Genomic DNA, 19,615 nt, shown 5'->3' on the forward strand with positions numbered 1-19,615 from the left:
GTGACTCTTATCTGGATGCCTGGGCCCCTGGAGCCAGAGCTCTCAGACAAGCAGGAGACAGAGCAACTCTGGAAAGGTGCTAATAGGAGTGTTTGGAGTGTCTACTCCCCACCCAGAGCTCCCCCAACCCGACCCTTCACCCCAAGGCTGTGCTCCAAAAGCCGGGTGCAAGTTCCTCATCATAATTGCCTGTCTCCTCTCTTGTCAAGGTACCACCTAGTCCACCATTATATCACCAGCACCTAACAAATTACTTGGCACATAGTAGGTACACAGCATCCAGTAGGTACCCAGTCAATATTTCTTTGTAAGAGAAACGCCCTCCCCAGAGCAGAAGGCCCCAAACCACACTGGTATGGGATGTGGGAGGAACCCTGCAGAGGGGGAGCCCAGGGGCCTGAATCATGCTTTAATTCCACCAGCCTGGGGTCTTCGGATACTCCCTTCTCTTTCTGGACCTCAGTTTTTTTATCTGAAACTTTGACTTGGTTGAACTTGATGACCTGTGGTTCTGGTGCTAAGGAAAGACTTTTTTAGGTATCACGATTAGTACATAAAAATGATTAATAAGTAAAAATTTTAAATCAGTCACAAACCTTGACATCCTACCCTTTCTTCTTTACTCATTGCCAAGCGCCATAGGTATTTTTACCTACATGTCCCTAGTCTAAAAAGAGTCTATCTCCTCATCCATCCATTTAAGGCCTCTGTGCCCACAAAATTGGGTAATTGATTATTTTACTCCCTCACTCATGTGTTCATTCAACAAATATTTATGGAGTGCCTATCATGAATCAGAGATGAATCGTTTCCTTCATGTCTTCGTGGGAAGCTCAGAGAGAGCTAATAGGCACTAGAGGTGGCATGGAGTCTTCACATGGGCATGGAGGTGAGTCAGGGGAAGCCCCTCCCTCATCACCTGCCCATTTCACTCCTCCTGTTGTTCGGCAAAGGAGAGATGGCCCTGTTTCTGGGAGAGATGTCCCTGTTGCAATGGGCAGAGAGGTCTAGCTGCCTAATGGGGTTCCCATGGGGCAGGTGGTGACATCGGACTTAGGGATCAAAAGCTCAGGGGTCTGGAAAGAGCAGAGGGCCAGGTAGCCCCCAGACCTTGCCACATGGCCCAATGGAGGTCACTCATATCCACCAACTATGGCCTGACACACACCAGCCAAATATAGGTAGGAAGGATTATTAGGCCCTCCTCCAATGGGGCTGACATGGAGCAAGTTCTCTGAGCCCAGCAACCACCTCAAGGGCCTTTCCTGAGTCAGACTCACTGATGCATGGGGGATAAGCCAACAACCCAGGTGAGGATGTGTGTGTTCACCCTCCAACTCAAGGTTGGATGCTGTATAGTACTCATCCAGGACTGTGGCTAGAACTGAAAGGGCCTTGCCTCTGAGTGCTGGGTTCTGGTCTGGCAATGTGCATTTTCCCCACACAGCTGTAGAAACCATCTGACTCTAGAAGTGTCCTCATTGCTCTGCCCACAGTCTGTTGGTACAACCACAGCTTTATGCAGTGCAGTAAACGTGGCAGTCACATAACCAGAATGACAGCCACAGCAAACAGCAGTCCATTCCTTCCAGGAATCCCTTGGATAGTTCAGCTTTCCTAAACCCTGTTCTCTTCCTTTGATCTTGGGTACAAACCAGCTCAGGATAGTTGTTTGCAGGGTCAAGAGGAAGGGGAAAGTTTTATTTACATTATCTGGATTGAAGATGCCAGCTCAAGGGTGGTGGGCTGTCTGTAGAGCCCTAGATGGGGAATATAGGGCAGATCAGCCTGGATGTGTCCCATGGGTGCCCTTTGAGCAGCATTGGGCTAGGTGCATTGCTAAATTTGGCCAGGTTGTTTTCCCTTTGGAAAGGGAATCTGCTGAGTGCAACTGGAGAAAGTACACCGGCATCATGCATTGGCCCTTTGACAGATGCTTCCTTCAGGCTCAGGTGGGGTCCTATTACTGCTTGGGAATCTTTTAAAAAAATAACTGGGTTATTTAACTTACTAGAAAAGGGCAATACAAGCACATCGTAGAACATTTAGAAAATATAAGTAAGTAAAAAGAAAAATCACCCTTGATTCCACCCACCACCCAAAAACAGCCACTGCTAACTGGTATATATTCTTGCAGTCATATTTGTCTATATATAGACATACTACATATTCTTTTCAAAAATCAGCCTGTTGTGTTTAGCTAGTTTTTCAATTAATATGTCCTGAATATTTTTTCATATTGTCACATTTATTTATTGTATTTTCTAATATCACTTTGAATGGCTACATACAATTCTATTATATGAACATGCTTTATCAAGTTGTGGTATAAATAACAAATATTTCATAAATATTCTTATTAACCACTCAAGCCCATCCAAAGCAACAAGAAGTACAGTATCTCTCTTGAGCTCTTCCTTCACCCTGAAATGTCTAAGTACATCAAGGACTTCCTCAAGAGGGCTGGTTCATCCAAAGCCAGATGACAAGAGCACTACAGCCTCTGGCTGTGGCTTCTGTTGCCACCCGAAGGTGTCCCTGTAGAACCTGGTCCTGCACAGTCTCAGTATCTTTGCCCACCAACGCAGTGATGTCCTCATTGGTCTAGATTTCTAAGGGATTTCTGAGGTAGTTCTCCAATGGAGGAAGACCCCAACGTGCCAGAGCGCCTAGAATGGGAGAGGCATCCAGCCCCAGACACACACCAGCCAGAACCCTGCCAGCTTATGGCCTGGAACTGAGCTTGGCCAATCTGTCTATGTTCCCACCACCAGTGGACCTCATTCAGAACCATCTCAAGCCATCAGAGAGGGTCTAACAATGTTGATCCCCAAAGGGAAGGAATTGAGGCTTTCCAGTCCTTTCCTTTGGGAGGCTCTTTGCCCCATACAGATTTGCCCACCTCCTTCTCAGCCACAATTCTTGAGAAGTTAAATGAGTTCTCTCAAATTCCCTCTCTGCACCTCATCTTTTTGCTGATTTGTTATGCATTCTTTTATTTGCCTCTCATATCAGGAACTGTCCTTCCTTCTCTCCCAGGCTAAACTCCTGTCTTCCATAGGCTGTTGATATTGTTCCCTTCCCCTCTGGTATCTCCTCTCTTTATTAATTATCCCTTCTATATCTTGCATCTTCAATCTCTCCCTCTTTACTAAGTCCTTTTTCCCCCCAGACAGACAAATGTCTAAAGACTAGACAACCAACAAGCAAATTAACCCTTCTTCAACCTTAATTTCCCTCCAGCTATGACTCAACTCTCTCTTTACTTTGGCACCTTGGTCATCATCCACTGAGGCCACTTTCTCAGAGGTCACCACTAATTAGGGTCACCATGTGTCTCAGTTTGCCAGGAACAATTCTGGTTTATCCCTGTTGTCTCAGAGTCTTCTCCAAGTGTTCCTCAATTTAAACTTGAAATGATATGGTCACCTTACCACTAACCAGCCACAACCAACACAAGCCATGGCTCCATCAGCCATTCTCCACAAACTCCCAGCAACACTGACCTCTATTGACTATGCCATTCTTGAACTCTCCTCCTCCTCTGGTTACTTGACCCCTCTCTGCTGGTTTCTCGCCTCTCCCTTTGGTGTGCTCTCTCTCAACCACATCCACCACATTCACTTTCCCCATAAATGTGGGAGCTTTGCAAGGTTCTGTTCCTCTCATTTAGCATTTACTCTCCTTCTGAATTTCACCCACATCCACAGCTTCAGTTCCTCATCCCCGCCTTCACCCTCAATTCAGTGCAAATTTAAAGACTTCTGGGAATCATGGTGTCTTAAATGCAGGTTTACAAAACCTCCCTCCCCAAACTTGACAGAAATGAACAAAAAGAAACAAAAATGAGAGAAAAGGCTGCACCAGGGCTGAAAGCATAGCAGAACTTGCCTCAGACACAAAAGAAGATTTAAATAGAGACAGACCTTCCTCTTGGAGGGGAAAATGCGACGATAGAAAGACACCTGTTTCTCCTAAATTAACTTATAAATTCAGCACAATTCTAATCAAAATACCAACATGATTTTTAACACAATCAAATAATGTTATAATTAATCTGGTAAGAAATAGCTAAGAGAATTCTGAAAGAGATGAGCAGTAGAGGAGAGAGTTTCCTTTATCTTTTTTTTTAAAAGATAATAATATATTACAGTAATTTTTGTGGGGAGAAGTGGTGTGGGAACAGGACTAGGGAAGCAAATCATGGAACAGATATAGAATCCAGAAATATATGTCTCCGTATATACAGGGATGCAGTATATGAGAAAAGAGGCATTGCTGATTAATAGGGGAAAGATAAACTATATGTGTATATGAAAATGTATTTATAGACAAGAAAATGCAAGTGAATATTTCTTGAGGTGGGGAAGAGCTCTCTAAGTGTAGCATCCGGGTCAGACATCATAAGAGGAAAGGTTGATGTGTTTCACAATATAAAAACGAAAATTTCTGCATGGCAAACACTCCACAACAAAACTGAAATAACAAACGGAATGGGAGGAATGAGTATTTGTAGCAATAAATGATAGAGAAGGGATGCTCTTCCCAGTGTAGAAAGTGTTCCTTCAATTCCATAAGAAAAAGATAAAAACTGAATGAAAACAGGGAAAGGGGATGAAAAGAATTTGGAAATCATTATTTGCTTAATCTGCCACCTTGTGTAAAGGCAGGGAGGGAGTAGTTAGCTACAGAGTGAAGTAACACAAATGTTATCAGACCCTCCCAGTCTGGGACTATAAATAAAGTTCCATTAACATCCATCACTGAAAGTTCCTGCTGTTTCTCTTCTGGCACCTACAGGACCTCTGCCCTCTTCCTCCTCTGCTACAAGTATTTCTGGGAGTTCCAAAAAGGGAGCCCACACATACTGAAGCATCACCCCATCAGCCACCAGCCCCATATGGCTTCTCTGGAATTCTTCCTCTCCTGTCCTGGTTCAGTGCCTGCTGCCAGCAAAGCCACTCTGACAGTGACCCATGTATGACTACTGCTCCGAGGAGGCACCCAGCCTCCAATGTTCCCAAAGCCGCCATTCTCAAGAACCAGAGGGCAGTAGGCCCCAAGTAGAGGTAAGGAGGATGTCCTTCTCGACCGCCCAGTGTTTGGCCTCCCTGCTAACACCAAGGGGATTAACCCAAGTCAAGAGGAAGACAGAGGGGACAGAGGAGGAATGTGCAAAGGGGCTGGATTATTTTCCTATTGCTGCTGTAACAAATGACCAACAAAGCTGTTGGGTTAAAACAACACACCTTTATTATCTCACAGTTCTGGAGGCCATAAGTCTGCAGGCAGTTTCACTGCGCTGAAATCAAGCTGTTGTCAGGGCTGCGCTCCCTCCAGAGGCTCGAGGGGAGAATCTGTCTCCTTGCCTCTTCCAGCTTCTAGTGCTACATTCTTTGTGTTCTTTGGCTCATGGCCCCTTCATCCATCTTCAAAGCCAGAAGCATAACATCATGCTTCTGTGGTCACATTGCCTTCTCGTTCTGAGTCAAATCTCCCTCTGCCTCCCTCTCAGAAGGACACTAATGAGGCCTTTAAGACCTACCCAGATACTCCAAAATAATCTCCCCATTTTCGAAATCCTTAATCACATCTGCAAAGTCTCTTTTGTCATGTAAGGTAATATTCACAGGTTCCAGGGATTTCAAATTGATTATCTTTGGGGACCATTACTCAGACTACCACAGGGGCAGATGCCTTTTCATCATCCTCCAGATTGCTCATCTTCTTTCTTGCTAGCCCCTAACCACCTTCCCCAATTTAAGAAAATAGCCCCCATGCATATTTATAGATGCAAACAAATGCTGATATTGGGGAAGAATGTTGTCAATACCAGGAGTGTCAGAGCCCCAACCTGGCACACTAAGTGCCCCATGATGGGGGTCAGGCCACCAGTCCTGGGTGTACATAGAGAGTAGGTGGCAGGTCAGTGTTACACAGCTAAGCCTCTGAGAAGGTCGAAGCACCCCACCAGTTGATCACTGAGAGTCACCGGCAGAGAGAGGGCTTGGGGCATTAAGTGGCTGGAGCTCCTTCTCTTAGTCCTGAGGCCACCACCAACCTTGTCCCCACCAAGTGCTGACAGCAGCAGCATCTTCATATCATATTTATCACCTTATCCCTCATCACCACCGCTGCTCCTATACCAACATGCTGGGCTCAACTCAAGGCTGGAAAGAGGTGAACATTATACATAGGTCCATGCTGATATCCAAGAGTCAACCTGGGAAGACAGCCTAGGCCCTGACCAGAGTCCTAAGACAATCCCCGGTGGAGATGTTCCTGAGATGGGCACGTATAATCAACCTTCCAAGAGACAGGAGCAAGGGAGCATAGTTGGGATAGGGTCTGCCTCCAAGGACTGCCTTTAAAATGTGGTGAGCAGTGTTTTAAAGTTACCACCATAATCATCAACAACTAACATCTTCGTAGTCAACACCACAGCCCTTAACAAGAGTGTTACTATTACCACTAGCAGAAAGCCTATGACAGTACGTGAGTGTAGGGTGCCAGAGTTAGGAGGGCACTGGTGAGAGAGAAGGCTGAGGAAGTAACGGTGGCCAGGCCATGAAGCAGCTTATTTGCCAGGTTAGGAAGTTTAGGCTTTATCCTAAGTCCAGTGGAAGTCTGAAGAGTCTTAAGCAGACGTGGCCAGATTTGCATTTTGGAAAGCTGCTCTGGCAGCCTCACGGATAATGGAGTCTATTAAGGCAAGGCCAGAGGTACGGAGGCCAGTGAGGAGACTGTTGTCACAGCCTAGGCAAGAAATAGTCTGGAGTTGTGTTAGTGGACATGGTAAGAAGTAGACATATTTGAGGATATTTATGAAAGAGAAACAGCAAGACTTTTGAATTGATTGGATGTGGAGGGGTGGAGGAAGGACTCAGGAAAGATGCCCATGTTTTTGACTTTGGCCACTGGAAGGGTAGTGGGGTCATCCATTGAGTGGGGAGATCAGGGGGTCTTTGGAGAAGAGCATGTGGAGTGTGAGGTGCTTGTAAGACATCCAAGGGGCCGTTGAACAAACAGGTCTGGAGCCCAGGGGAGAGGTCTGGGCTGCACACATGGATGGGAACCAAAGCCAAGGGCCTGGGTGGAGTGTCCAGACAGAGAGATCACATGAGAAAAGAAAGGGCATGCAACAGTCAGGAAAAACGCCAACAGGTGAGGAACCAGCAGAGGGCCCTCCTTCTCACACAAGGGAAACCAAGGACTGTCCAGAGATGTAGAAAGAAAATCAGAAGGGTACGTGTTCCTGAAGGCAAGGGAAGAGGTTATTTCAAGAAGGGGGAAGTAGTCAGCAGTGTTACTTGATGTTCAGAGGCCAAGTAAGGAAAGGAATGAAAGGGGGATTTGGGCTTGCTGAAGGCACGATGGGTAATGAAGCCTGATTGCTGTGGCTAAGGAATGAGTGGAAATCAAGAAAGAAAGGCAAATGAGCTCACTTTTCAAGAAGATTGGATATGATGGGAAGGAGAGAAAGGGACAGTGGGGTTCAAAGAGGACCTTTCTTGGATGGGAGAGATTTGATCAGGTTTAACTGCTAATGGGAAGAATCCTGTAGGAAGATGTTGAAAATTGCAGAGAAGTGGTAACTGATGGGACGGGACGAAGACAAGGCAGATAGGAAAATACAATGGTATGCCCGGCAGACATTAGAGACGATGAACTTGAAGTGCAAATCTGGGCAGCTGTGAGATTTTCTCTGGCTGCCTTGGCAGGGCTGCTGTAACCCATGAACCTCAGAGAGGGTGAGTGGTTGATCCAGAGCCAGAGTTTCCAGGTAGACAAACAAAAAGGGCCATGAGACTGAGACAAGGAAATAGAGGACACTGGGATGAAGGTTGAGCGGGTGGATCGTGGAGTCTAAGCTGGGAAGGAAGGGACTGAGGCGGGGGGTGAGCACAGAGCTTGTTCTCCTTGGAGAGCAGGTACAAATCGAAGGTCCAGAGATGAGTGGAAGGAGCAGAGGCTGAGGTCAGCCTGGGGAGCGCAAATTTATACTGTAGGGGTGGAGCAGTTCTAGGTGGTGACCATGGGGGTGGGTGGCTGAAGTTGAGAAGAGGGTCTCTGAAAACCCAGAGTCAGGGTCAAGGTTCATGTGGTGCCGTCTCTAGGACTTAGGTGGGAGGAAGCCAGGTGGGAATGATCCTGGGTGACAGCCAGGAGGTGACTGGCTGTGGGAGCCTCAGAGGAGGAGGAGGGTGGAGGACCTTTATGGGTGGTGGAGAGGCAAAGTTCTGGGAGAAACATAGCGGGTAACTGACCATGGGGGTCTGGGAGAATGAGGATCCATCCCTCAAGGATAGCAGAGGAGAGGGTCTTCTGTGAAGAGGCTCAGGGGCCTGTCTTCTCAAGAGGCCCGGCAGAGAACTTCCCTTCTGTAAACTCAAGAAGGGTGTTGAGACAAGCAGGTGAGGCCATCAGAAAAGCCTGCAGGGGTGGGCCTGGTAGCACAGCAGTTAAGTGCGCACGTTCTGCTTCGGTGGCCCAGGGTTCGCCGGTCTGGATCCTGGGTGCGGACACCGCACTGCGTGGCACGCTATGCTGTGGTATCCTACATATAAAGCAGAGGAAGATGGGCACTGATGTTAGCTCAGGGCCAGTCTTCCTCAGGAAAAGGAGGAGGACTGGCAGATGTTAGCTCAGGGTTAATCTTCCTCGGAAAAAAAAAAGAAAAGAAAAGCCTGCAGAGTTCATACAGCGAGAGAGGAGGACGACTGCTTGGCCAGAACTGTTAATGGCCCACATTGGTCAGTGAGAGCCTGACCCAAAGGTGCAACGACAAGCCTAGTCCTCGAAATCATTATGGCTGTTCTGTGCTCTCCTTGGGCAGCAAATCATATCCTGCTCATCTTCAATTCCCAGTATCCAACCTGGTGCCTGGGGTCGGGGGGCAGAGAGGATGTGAGTTCCAAAAATGCCCGTGGACTGGAGGAGTGCTTTCCGGTAGGTCCCAGCCAATTCGAGTATGAGGACGTTGTTTTCACTGAAAAAACTTCTGACTTCAAAAGTTCTAAATATATCTGACATGGTAGTAGTTGTGACTGAGAAAGCTGCCAGTGGTGGGTGAGGATAAGAGACTGGGGCAGAAGTAACTGCCTGCAAACCCTGGCTCTCCCTCTAACTGGGGGAGCTTGGGCAAGCTAGTCAACCTCTTTAGCCTCAATTTAATCATCTGTAAAATGGGGATAATACCACTTACCTGACAGGGTGCTAGCAAGGATTACATGAGCTAATCTGTGCTAAGTACTCAGTATGGTGCCGGAGCTAGCTCTCCAGAAATGTTAGTTATCACGACTATGAATTCAGTTATACTTTAAAACAAATTTGTGTTTTATTCCTCACACTAGCACCCACACATGGGGGAAGTGATTGTTCGTACATATGGAGGGCGCGTTCCTTACCCAGTCAGCGGGCTGTGCTTGGGGAGACTGGAGATTCAGAGACCTCTTGCAATAACTTGGACTCTCACAGGGACCCTCAGTCAGTCCACGTTTGCACCTATCTCACTCTGCAATCTGACTTCTCCCCAAGGCAGGCATTATCGAGGAAACTGAGGCCCAGAAACTTGCCCATGGACATACAGGAATGCACGGTAGAGCTGCATGGGGACCAGCCTCTCTCACCTCCCTCTTGCTCTCTTCCTATGGCAGCTTCAGCCTGCTGGCATTTCCACACATGCCTGGGCCTGGCTGGGCCCGTGTGTTTGCTGTGTTGCTGTTGTCACCGCCAACTGCTCTGTCGACTGTGGGAGTGTGGGCCTGGGCTCGAGGAGCTGTTGTCCCAACTCTGATTATGGTTCCAGATTCTAGTCACTTTTCTGTCCCAGTCCCTCTCCCAGTCTTTCACAGCCCCTGTCCCAGGACCTGTCACAGCCCCTTTCTTAGCCCCTATTACAGCCCTGTCACTTCTGTCACAGCCCCTGCACAGCCCCATCATAGTCCCTGTCATAGCCCGTCACATCTGTCACAGTCCCATAGTCTCTGTCACAGCCTTTGTCACAGCCCCTGTCACATTCTCTATCACAGCCTCTGTGCAGTGTTTGTCACAGTCCCATCAATCTCTGTCACAGCCTCTGTCACATTTCCTATCACAACCACTTTAACAGACCCTGTCACAGCCACTGTCATGGCCTCTGTCACAGCCTCTATCACAGACCCTGTCACAGTCCCATCAGTCTCTGTCACAGCCTCTGTCACAGTTCCTGTCACAGTCCCTGTCACAGCCCCTGTGACAACCTCTGTCACAGTGCCTGTCACAGTCTCTATCACAGCCTCTGTCACAGTGCCTGTCACAGCCCCGTCACAGTCTCTATCACAGCCTCTGTCACAGTGCCTGTCACAGCCCCATCACAGTCTCTATCACAGCCTCTGTCACAGTGCCTGTCACAGCCCTGTCACAGTCTCTATCACAGCCTCTGTCACAGTGCTTGTCACAGCCCCGTCACAGTCTCTATCACAGCCACTGTCACAGCCCCGTCACAGTCTCTATCACAGCCACTGTCACAGCCCCGTCACAGTCTCTATCACAGCCTCTGTCACAGTGCCTGTCACAGCCCCGTCACAGTCTCTATCACAGCCTCTGTCACAGCCCCGTCACAGTCTCTATCACAGCCACTGTCACAGCCCCGTCACAGTCTCTATCACAGCCTCTGTCACAGTGCCTGTCACAGCCCCGTCACAGTCTCTATCACAGCCTCTGTCACAGCCCCGTCACAGTCTCTATCACAGCCTCTGTCACAGTCTCTATCACAGCCTCTGTCACAGCCGCGTCACAGTCTCTATCACAGCTTCTGTCACAGCCCCGTCACAGTCTCTATCACAGCCTCTGTCACAGCCCCGTCACAGTCTCTATCACAGCCTCTGTCACAGTCTCTATCAGTGGCTGTCACAGCCTCTATTACCCCCTCCTTGCCTCTGCCTCTGCTCTGGAGCCTGCAGAGTGACCTGTGGGGCACAGCTCTCGTTACACAGCGGAACTGTCTCTCTCTGGAAGGCATCCAGCAGAAGGCTCATGTAATAGCAGGTTATCCTGATGTGCAGGACTTGTGGGAGGGAGGTGGGCCGGGGGCCCATACAAAAGATGTACTTTGCAGGGAGCTGGAGAGCAGCTCTCTCAAACCAGGCGACCTTGGCTATGGCTCACTCTATGTGCCCACAGAGGTCAGGGGTCCAGGTCCCTGCCTCTGACAGGATGACTGAATGGTTTCGTGGCATCTAACCTCGTTGACCCCACTGTGAGCTTCCAAGAGCAGGGACTGTGTCCTATTCTTTTCTTGCTCACTCACTGCAGAGCTGTGCACAGGACTAGACTCCCAGGGCACAACCTAATGGTTGTCCCCAAAGTCCTGGCTTGTCTTAAGTTGGTTCCAGTCGCTCCCCATTGCCTCCAGAAGCAGCCCACCCTCAGGCCCTCATGCTCACTGCTCCCCGACCACGGGGGCTGCATCTCCAGACTGCTCACCGTCCCGGTGCACAGGCTCCCCTCTGCCTCTCTTCTGTGCACACCGTGCCCTTCATCCAGTGAGCCCCCACCTCTCTGTCTCTGCTTTCCAAATCACGCATGCCCTCCTCAAAGGCCAATTCCAACACGGCCCTCCCCTCACCCCCTCTTCTATGCTCTTCCTCCTCTGCCCTCCAGCCACTTGTCCACATCACATGGCCCTTGTCCCTGGTTCCTTACATGAGTGTCTGTATCTGTCTTGTTCTTGCCACCACCTGAGGTGCCTGGAGATTAGGGGCTGGATCTTATAGTATCATATAGTAGGTACTCCACAAGTTGGCTAGATAAGCAACTGGGTGAAAGATTGAACAAATAAAAGGAAAGATTTGAAATTGGAGGAAGAAGAAAATGTTGAGGAGTCTGGGAGAGGATGGGGCAGGGCAGGAGACAGCACGAGCAAGGCTTGGCAGAGGGGAAGAGCCCTGTGTTAGTCGGAGGCTGGGCCAACTCAAGGTTCCCCGGGGAAGCTCCAGCTCCCTAGCGCTCTTCACTCCCCTTCCCTCCACCCTCCATCTTGCCCCAGTTGCCAAGCCTTTTCCCCCTCTCCCAGGCCAGCCTTTCTCTTCCTTTCCCTCCTTAAACACCTTCAGCCCAGGCTGTTGAAACTACTCCTGGGGCTTCTGTCTGAACTCACTTCAGCTCTGACGTATGGTGAATTCCAGACTTGGGACAGAGGAGTTTCTGGTACTTACTTCCTGGCAGCTCGGCTCAGCTGGCACCTCAGGAGCCTCCCCAGCCCCAAGTGCCTGGCTCTCCAGCCTGGCTCTGGGTCCAGGTGGCCCAGACGTCCTGGAGCCCCAGCAGGACACAGAGACACAGTCCAGGCCTGGCTGAGCTGTCAGCACATCTTTCTTCTGCCTCCCTGAGAGGAGAGGGGCACGATGTCCTGGCCAGCACCCTGGCAGACTCCCGAGGGAACAGCTGGGAGTGCAGAATGGGGAGGGTGGAGATCAAGGGCAGTGGAGCCAGGGCCGGCCTGGAGATGAAAGGGCTTTGGGCTCTGCTGGGCTCCGGCACTCACAGGTGGGGTCCTGCACATAGGCAGGGGGTGGGAAGAGGCCATACAACAGCTCACACTCCCAGATCCTAAAGAAACCAGGCAGAACTGAGGAAAAAGCAGGTGGCAAGCCCAATAGGAAATTGAGACTGTAGGGGCTTTCTTTCACTAGTGTCCTAATGTCACTGGGGGAGGGCGGGTATGGGGGCTCCCAGTGGTTTCTGCAGCCAGAGTCTAGGGGTGAGGGTGCTGGGAGGAGGGGATCAGAAGGACCTAATACCCTCCTTCTATGGGGAGAGCAGACTTTCTCCTAGGGTCAGCTTAGGGGAACAGCTTAGTGGCTCCCTATGGCAGACCTTTACCCTAGCCCTATTCTCTGGCAATGCCTTGTCTACCCCACTGAGAGAATGCAACAGGCCTCACCCCTGTCAGGCTGCTCCATTCACTATTTCCCCTGTAAGGAATACACACACACACACACACACACACACACACACACACACACACACTGTGACCACTGCCTAGAAAACCTAGTTCACTTTCCTCCTCCTCCAGGAAGCCCACCTTAACATACTCAGGAGCACCATTGCTCTGAGCTTCTGAACCACTTACCCTGACCCTTGATTACAAACCTCTGGGATGGTCTTTTGCTGCTTCATAACAGGCAACTGCCCAAGCTAGGGCATCTCTCTGCCTTCTTGGCCCTCTTCCATGTGTGGCTGTGCTCAGGGATGGGCACACAAGGCCTTGGTCAAGACTGGGTGGTTGGTTTGTTCTTTCCATACATCTGCATCGGGCTTGCTCCCTGTGTGCCCCTTCCCCCTTCCAGTTTCTTCATCAGGAAGCCTGGAGGAAGGAAATCTGAGAGAATGTAGTGGATTCTATTGTTCTTTCTTGGGGGCCTAGTACCCAGGTCAGGACTCTCAGCAGGGACTTTGTATATCCCTGATTCCAGCCCACAGAGCAGACCTGCCCCAGAGCAGAGCAGCAGGTGCCCCGGGAATAGCACAGCCAAACTAGACAGAAAGATGGAGGTGCACCTGTGTATGGCGGGGGTCTTGAGTCACAGGCCGGGTGTGACTTCTCAGTCAGTTCCCTCTGATCCCACTTAGGCAAGTGCCCACTCAGAGGGAAGAAAGTCTACTTTCTGGAGATCCGGCCAGGGCTAATCAGGGATGGAAAATTCAAAGAAAGCAATCTTCTATAGCAAGACATCCCCTTCATCCCAACAGCAAGTTTTAAGATGGATATAAGACCCAAATCAGATTCCAACAGCCAAATGTCTCCCCTCCACCGGCAAATGGAGGTTTCAGTCAATATTCCTTTATTCGGTGTTTCCTGAGTACTTACTACGAACGAGACGCCATGCTTAGCGTATTCCTTTTCTCATTTAGTCTTCACAAAAACTTGTAAGGTACAGCCGTCCTCCCTCCTTCACGAGGATACCCTCCAAGACCCCCAGCGGATGCCTGAAATCGCCGATAGTACCGAACCCTATATATACTATGTTTTTTCCTATATATACATACCTATGATAAAGTTTAATTTATAAATTAGGCACAGTAAAAAAGTAACAGCAATAACTTCTCCTTGGCATATCTGAATTGCAGGCATCACTATTCTGGAGCTTTGGGGCCATTCCTAAGTAAAATAAGGATGACTTGAACACAGGCACTGCGATACTGTGACAGTCGATCTGATAACCAAATCAGCTACTAAGTGACTAACGGGAGGGTAGAGTATGCAGCGTGGATTCGCTGGATAAAAGGCTGATTCACGTGCCTGGTGGGATACAGCAGGAGGGCACCAGATTTCATCACGCTACTCAGAGTGGGGCGAAATTTAAAATTTATGAATTATTTATTTCTGGAATTTTCTACTTAATATTTTCAGGCTACATTTCACTACGGGCAACTGAAACCTCGGAAAGCAAAAGCCGGATAAGGAGGGACTACTGTACAAATCATTAAGCCCATTTTACATATGAGGAAGATTGAGGCACACACAGGCAGTAAAGGACAGAGAAGTTATTTAATTCCACAACTTTTTGTTTTCCAGTCTCATGCTCTATTGTTTACAGCAAGGACTCCCAGACTTTTGGAATTCACAGACCACTAACATTTCAAAAATGATTTTGGGGAATAAACACAGAACCCTATGCCAACTATTTAGCCAAGGACATAAAAAATACCATCTTCTAGCACTACGATTTCATAAAACGGCATTTTAACACAGAAACTGCAGCAAGGATACAACATTAGAATAAAGACAGCCTTCTAAGAAAGGACAGTTGGCAACCTTACCCTAAAATATCCTACATTGTTCTCTCCTTTTTTTGGTTAAATTTCAAACCTGGCCCAAACCTGGCATTACAGGGTGTGGGAGCCACTGCCCTACCCCAGAGCTGCGTCTTTAAGCAAGAGCAATGCCCACAAGCAATTAAACTTCCAGAGTTTCCCATCCCCCTCTGCCCATCCAGGTCCCCACCAAATAAGGTCTGAGGTTGATACATAATAGTCAGCAACACTCGCATCCCACTCCCAGCAGCTCTTTTGACTCTCACTGACATTCAGTGGCCCTTCCAGGGAAGGAAGCCCATCCTCCCCAGCCCTTCTCTCTTAGACCCATATCTTTTCTGGGTTTGCAACCCACATCCCCTGCAGCCCTGCAGGAAGCGCATCTGTCTCCTGGAGGCACTCAGTTGTCCAGTGAAGCTGAGAGTGGTGGGTCTCCTGTGTCCAGATGCAGGGCCTTCCCCTTGCCGGGGTCCCCAGGTCCAGTCTACTGTGTTACCAGACAAACCAGAGCAGACCCCAGGCTTTCTAGGCAGCACTGGAAAGGAGAGGGTGTGAGACCTGGGTGGAGCAGTGGGGAGAGTACAGAATGTGGGGCTCCATTCTATACCTTCTCTTTGCTCCAGCCATGCCAGACTCAGAACTGCCTCTCCCTCCTGCACTTGTGCCTGCCCTCCTCCGACCTGTGTGAGCCAGCTGGGCAACAGAGAAGAGCCTGACCTGCGGAGCCCTTGGGTGGAGTTCCAGCTCTACCATTTTCTTGCTGTGGAGCATTTGGCAAGTCAATTAACCTCTCTGTGCTTTAGTTCTCTTCCTTGCAAACGGGAGTAAGAATGTGAGGTTGAATTGTGTGAAATTGTAAAAATTTGAGTGTTTGACCCACAAAAACTTCATGTGGTTTGACAAATGAAGTATAAACTGTAAAGTGCTGGATACATGTCTCTCACCAAGTCTGACCGCTTCCTCCAGGAAGTCCTTCCTAGCTACCCCAAACTCAGTGAGGTCTCCCTCCTCCAATCTCTCATTGGTTGAGTCATGATTGAGCACACACTTCTTCCCTGAGTTGAGTTTTCTCTTCTTTCCTGAGCGTGAGTCTAGATTCTCCAGACCTGGGTCTCTTCCTCTGTCCCCAGACTGCTGGCACGTCACAGCTGTCCTCCATTAGGGTTTTCACTCAGAGGAGATGGGAGAAGCCAGGCCTCATCAGGGGTTACCCCGTGCCTACTTCATCTAATGCTCATTTCTGCACCCGAGTGGTCCTAGGTGGTCCTGAATGAGGGGTGCTAACCAAATTGAGGGTAAGCGGGTGCTAGAGGCAGAGAAATTAAGGGGCCCTGACTCTTGGCCAGCCTGTGGCAGCAGTGTCCCAGAAAGCAGAATCGTGGTCATATCTTCCATCGAGTTCAAGGATCCGCTTCCACGGCATTAGCTAACTTCCAGGGTCCCTCACTCGTGCACAGAATTGACATTTATTGATCTGCTCTCTGTCCCCCCTTGCGTTGCTGCTGAGATCCCTGAGATGTCAGATCTGTCCTACCCTCAGGCACACAGACTGCACTATGTAATCAGTGTTTAGGATGATGGGGGCTCATGGACCATGGGAACCAAAAACGGGGACAGGGACAAGATTTGAGTGGCCAGGAAAGGGTTCCTAGGGGAGGGGATGCCCCTAACATGGGTCACTGGGTAGCCTGTTTGGGCTGACTTCCTGAAGCAGCGGTAGGGCAGACTAGCTCCTGGCTGGACATAGAAGCCCAAAGAAGTGAGTTAAATGGAGGTCTTCCCCCTGCGGCTGGCTCGCAGCCGGTTAAGAACACTCTCAAGGAGACCCAAGGACATTCAGGGATTAGGCCTCCAGCATCTGTGCACAGAACTGTCAGCTCAGAGCTGCTCAAAAGTAGAAATGCCAGCTAGCGGTGATATCATCACACTGGTCGTTCCCTCCCCACCATGGGCGGTCCTGTGGTCCAGTGGGTAGAGCAGAAAAACCCTTGCTAGGCTACTCCCCCCATCTTGCTTCCAAAATTTCTGCTCTGAATGGGGTGTTGGAGGTGGTCACAAGCAGGCTAAGAATGAGAATAAAAAATCCTTTAAAGGAAAACCTCATTTTATTCCTCAGAGAGATGGCAAGGCTAGGGGACCTTTTTGCCTCCTTCCTGTCAGACTTTACAGAATTAACCCGAGCTCCAACCTTCCTTGTCCAACCTCTTCCCTCTAATGCTCCATCCCCATTTCTGAGCTAGTCTGGGATGTTGGCCCTGAAAGGATCTGAGTAACCCTGGGCCATCTTGGCGGCCCCCAGGCCAGGGAGAGGGGGTCTGGCGGCCTGGCCTGTGTGGATGGGTGGGGGGAGGGTGCCAGGCTGTCTCAGGGTGTTGGAGAAGAGCAGAGCTGTATCTCTGGCTGAGCTGGTGGGGTTTGTACATAAGCCCGAGACTGTAACCGGGTGGGAGAACACACACTGCTGGATCGCCGGCTGGCCTAGGGGTGAGGATGGCGAGCGGACTTAAAGGGAGCGGGGGCTGTGCAGCTGCTTGCGGGTAGGGGACCTGGGTGGAGCAGGAACTCCCCTAGCGTTGGTCCATATAGGATAGGAACCCAGGGGGAGGTCCACATCTAGTCCCAGAGTGCCAGGTCGCCAGAGGAGCCTGCCTGCTGGCCCCCCGAGGCAGCCCGCTAGTCTCGGAAACCCCCACGAGAACCACCTCCGGAGAGGTGCGTGCGGGGATCGGACCCCGCGTCGGTGGCTGCGGCAGGCGCGTTTCCTCGAAGTCTTACCTCGAAGCGCTGGGTCTCACCCGCGCCCTGTGCCTGCCGGAGTTTCCCCCACGCCCTCCTTGCCGGGCCGCTGTGAGGCTCGGCAGAGAAAAGACCGGCCGGGGATTCGCCCCTAGCCCAAGTCACAGGAAAACCCCTGGAGCGGCCCCGACGCAGCGCATTTCTGGGAAATACCCTCTCCAGGCGCGCTGCGGGAAGGCCAGGGGCTCCACATCCAGACGACCCGCTCGCCTTCTCCGAGGAGGGTCGCAGACCCAGCTGAGAAGCAAAACCGCCCGGCAAAGGCGAGCCCGGAGCTCGGAGGGGAAATCGGGAAACCCCGCCCCCTCCCCCAGTTGTGGAGTGGGGGCATTCGCAGCTCAAGCCGGAACCCTAGACTTGGGGCGCGCTCCCAGTCCTTGGCCAAAGAAAGATATTTGAGGTATTAGGATTAAGGACGCCTCTCAACCCAGCCCCAAAGGCCCGGCGAGGGTCTATCCTGCGCCCCCCGCCGGGCCCGCCCCTCGCCCCCCTCCCGGCCCCCAGCCCGCGCGCCGCTGCCCCTTTAAGAAGCCCAGGTAGGCAGGCCCGGCTGCGGGAGCCGCTCCTATGGCAACCCGCGAGCTGCGGCGGCTTCATGAATATTCCGGGGCGCGGGAGCCAAGCTCTGCCGGAGGGCGCTCCGGGGGAGGCGGCCGTTGATGTAAGCCCGGCGGGCCGCTGGGCTCCGCTCGGCTGCGGCGGGAGCCCTGGGACGGGCCAGCCGCGCTCGGACAGAGGAAGCGAGGCGAGCTCGCGAGTGGCTGGTCACAAAGCCGGGGCGGCGGGACAGACGGACAGCCTGCCTGCCCGCGGGACGCACGCCCGGGAGGCGCGCGGGCCGTGCGCTCTGCGCTCCAGAGCGGTTCTCCGAGCGCCGGGGCCGCAGCGCCGCTTCTACCCGCGCCCATTGTTCCCCGCGGGGGCGGGGCGCCTGGAGCCGGGCTGCGCGCCGCGCCCCTGAACGCGGGAGGGAGGGAGGGAGCGCGGGGTCCCCGCGCCCAGCCCGGCCGGGGAGGAGGCGCAGCGCGGCGAGCCCGGGGACCCGGAGCCGGACTGGGAGCCTCCCCGCCGCACACAGCCTGCCCGAGCATGGGCGCCTGAGGCGGCCCGGCGCCGGCGGCGAAGGACGCGTCCCCGCTAGCAGACTGACCGGCGGGCGGACCTGGAGCCGGTCCTCGGCGCCTCACCCGCGCCCCTGCCCCTGGCCCGGCCCCTGCCCGTGGCGCCATGGACAAGCTGCCGCCGTCCATGCGCAAGCGGCTCTACAGCCTTCCGCAGCAGGTGGGGGCCAAGGCGTGGATCATGGACGAGGAAGAGGATGCCGAGGAGGAGGGGGCTGGGGGCCGCCAGGACCCCAGCCGCAGGAGCATCCGGCTGCGGCCGCTGCCCTCGCCCTCGCCCTCGGCGGCCGCGGGCGGCACGGAGCCCCGGGGCGCGGCCCTCGGGGCGGCGGACGGCGAGGGGCCGGCCCGCGGTGCGGGCAAGTCCAGCACGAACGGCGACTGCAGGCGCTTCCGCGGGAGCCTGGCCTCGCTGGGCAGCCGGGGCGGCGGCGGCGGCGGAGCGGGGGGCGGCAGCAGTCACGGGCACCTGCATGACTCCGCGGAGGAGCGGCGGCTCATCGCCGAGGGCGACGCGTCCCCCGGCGAGGACAGGACGCCCCCGGGCCTGGCGGCCGAGCCCGAGCGCCCCGGCGCCTCGGCGCAGCCCTCAGCCTCTCCGCCGCCACCCCAGCAGCCGCCGGCGCCGGCCTCTACCTCCTGCGAGCAACCCTCAGTGGACACCGCTATCAAAGTGGAGGGAGGCGCGGCCGCCGGGGACCAGATTCTCCCCGAGGCGGAGGTGCGCCTGGGCCAGTCTGGCTTCATGCAGCGCCAGTTCGGGGCCATGCTCCAGCCCGGGGTCAACAAATTCTCACTGAGGATGTTCGGCAGCCAGAAAGCCGTGGAGCGCGAGCAGGAGAGGGTTAAGTCGGCCGGCTTTTGGATTATCCACCCCTACAGCGACTTCAGGTAAGGGG

General features: G+C 52.3%; 1 protein-coding gene across 2 annotated transcripts in view; it reads left to right on the forward strand.

Moving 5' to 3' along the window:
- The first annotated feature begins 4,896 nt into the window (after positions 1-4,896).
- The window catches only part of HCN4 (hyperpolarization activated cyclic nucleotide gated potassium channel 4), a 58,838-nt gene continuing 44,119 nt past the window's right edge, over positions 4,897-19,615 (forward strand). The window contains exons 1-2 of one of the 2 annotated variants that reach the window (XM_070498372.1): positions 4,897-5,069; positions 15,423-19,607. In XM_070498372.1, coding sequence (XP_070354473.1) covers positions 18,823-19,607 — 785 coding nt within the window. In that variant the 5' untranslated portion in view covers positions 4,897-5,069; positions 15,423-18,822. Of the gene's footprint in view, positions 5,070-14,578; positions 19,608-19,615 lie in introns of those variants that run through there. The other variant, XM_044764578.2, reaches the window with a different exon arrangement.

This window comes from Equus asinus, chromosome 2 (genome assembly GCF_041296235.1).
Source record: "Equus asinus isolate D_3611 breed Donkey chromosome 2, EquAss-T2T_v2, whole genome shotgun sequence".
In the NCBI taxonomy this organism is placed as follows: domain Eukaryota; kingdom Metazoa; phylum Chordata; class Mammalia; order Perissodactyla; family Equidae; genus Equus; species Equus asinus.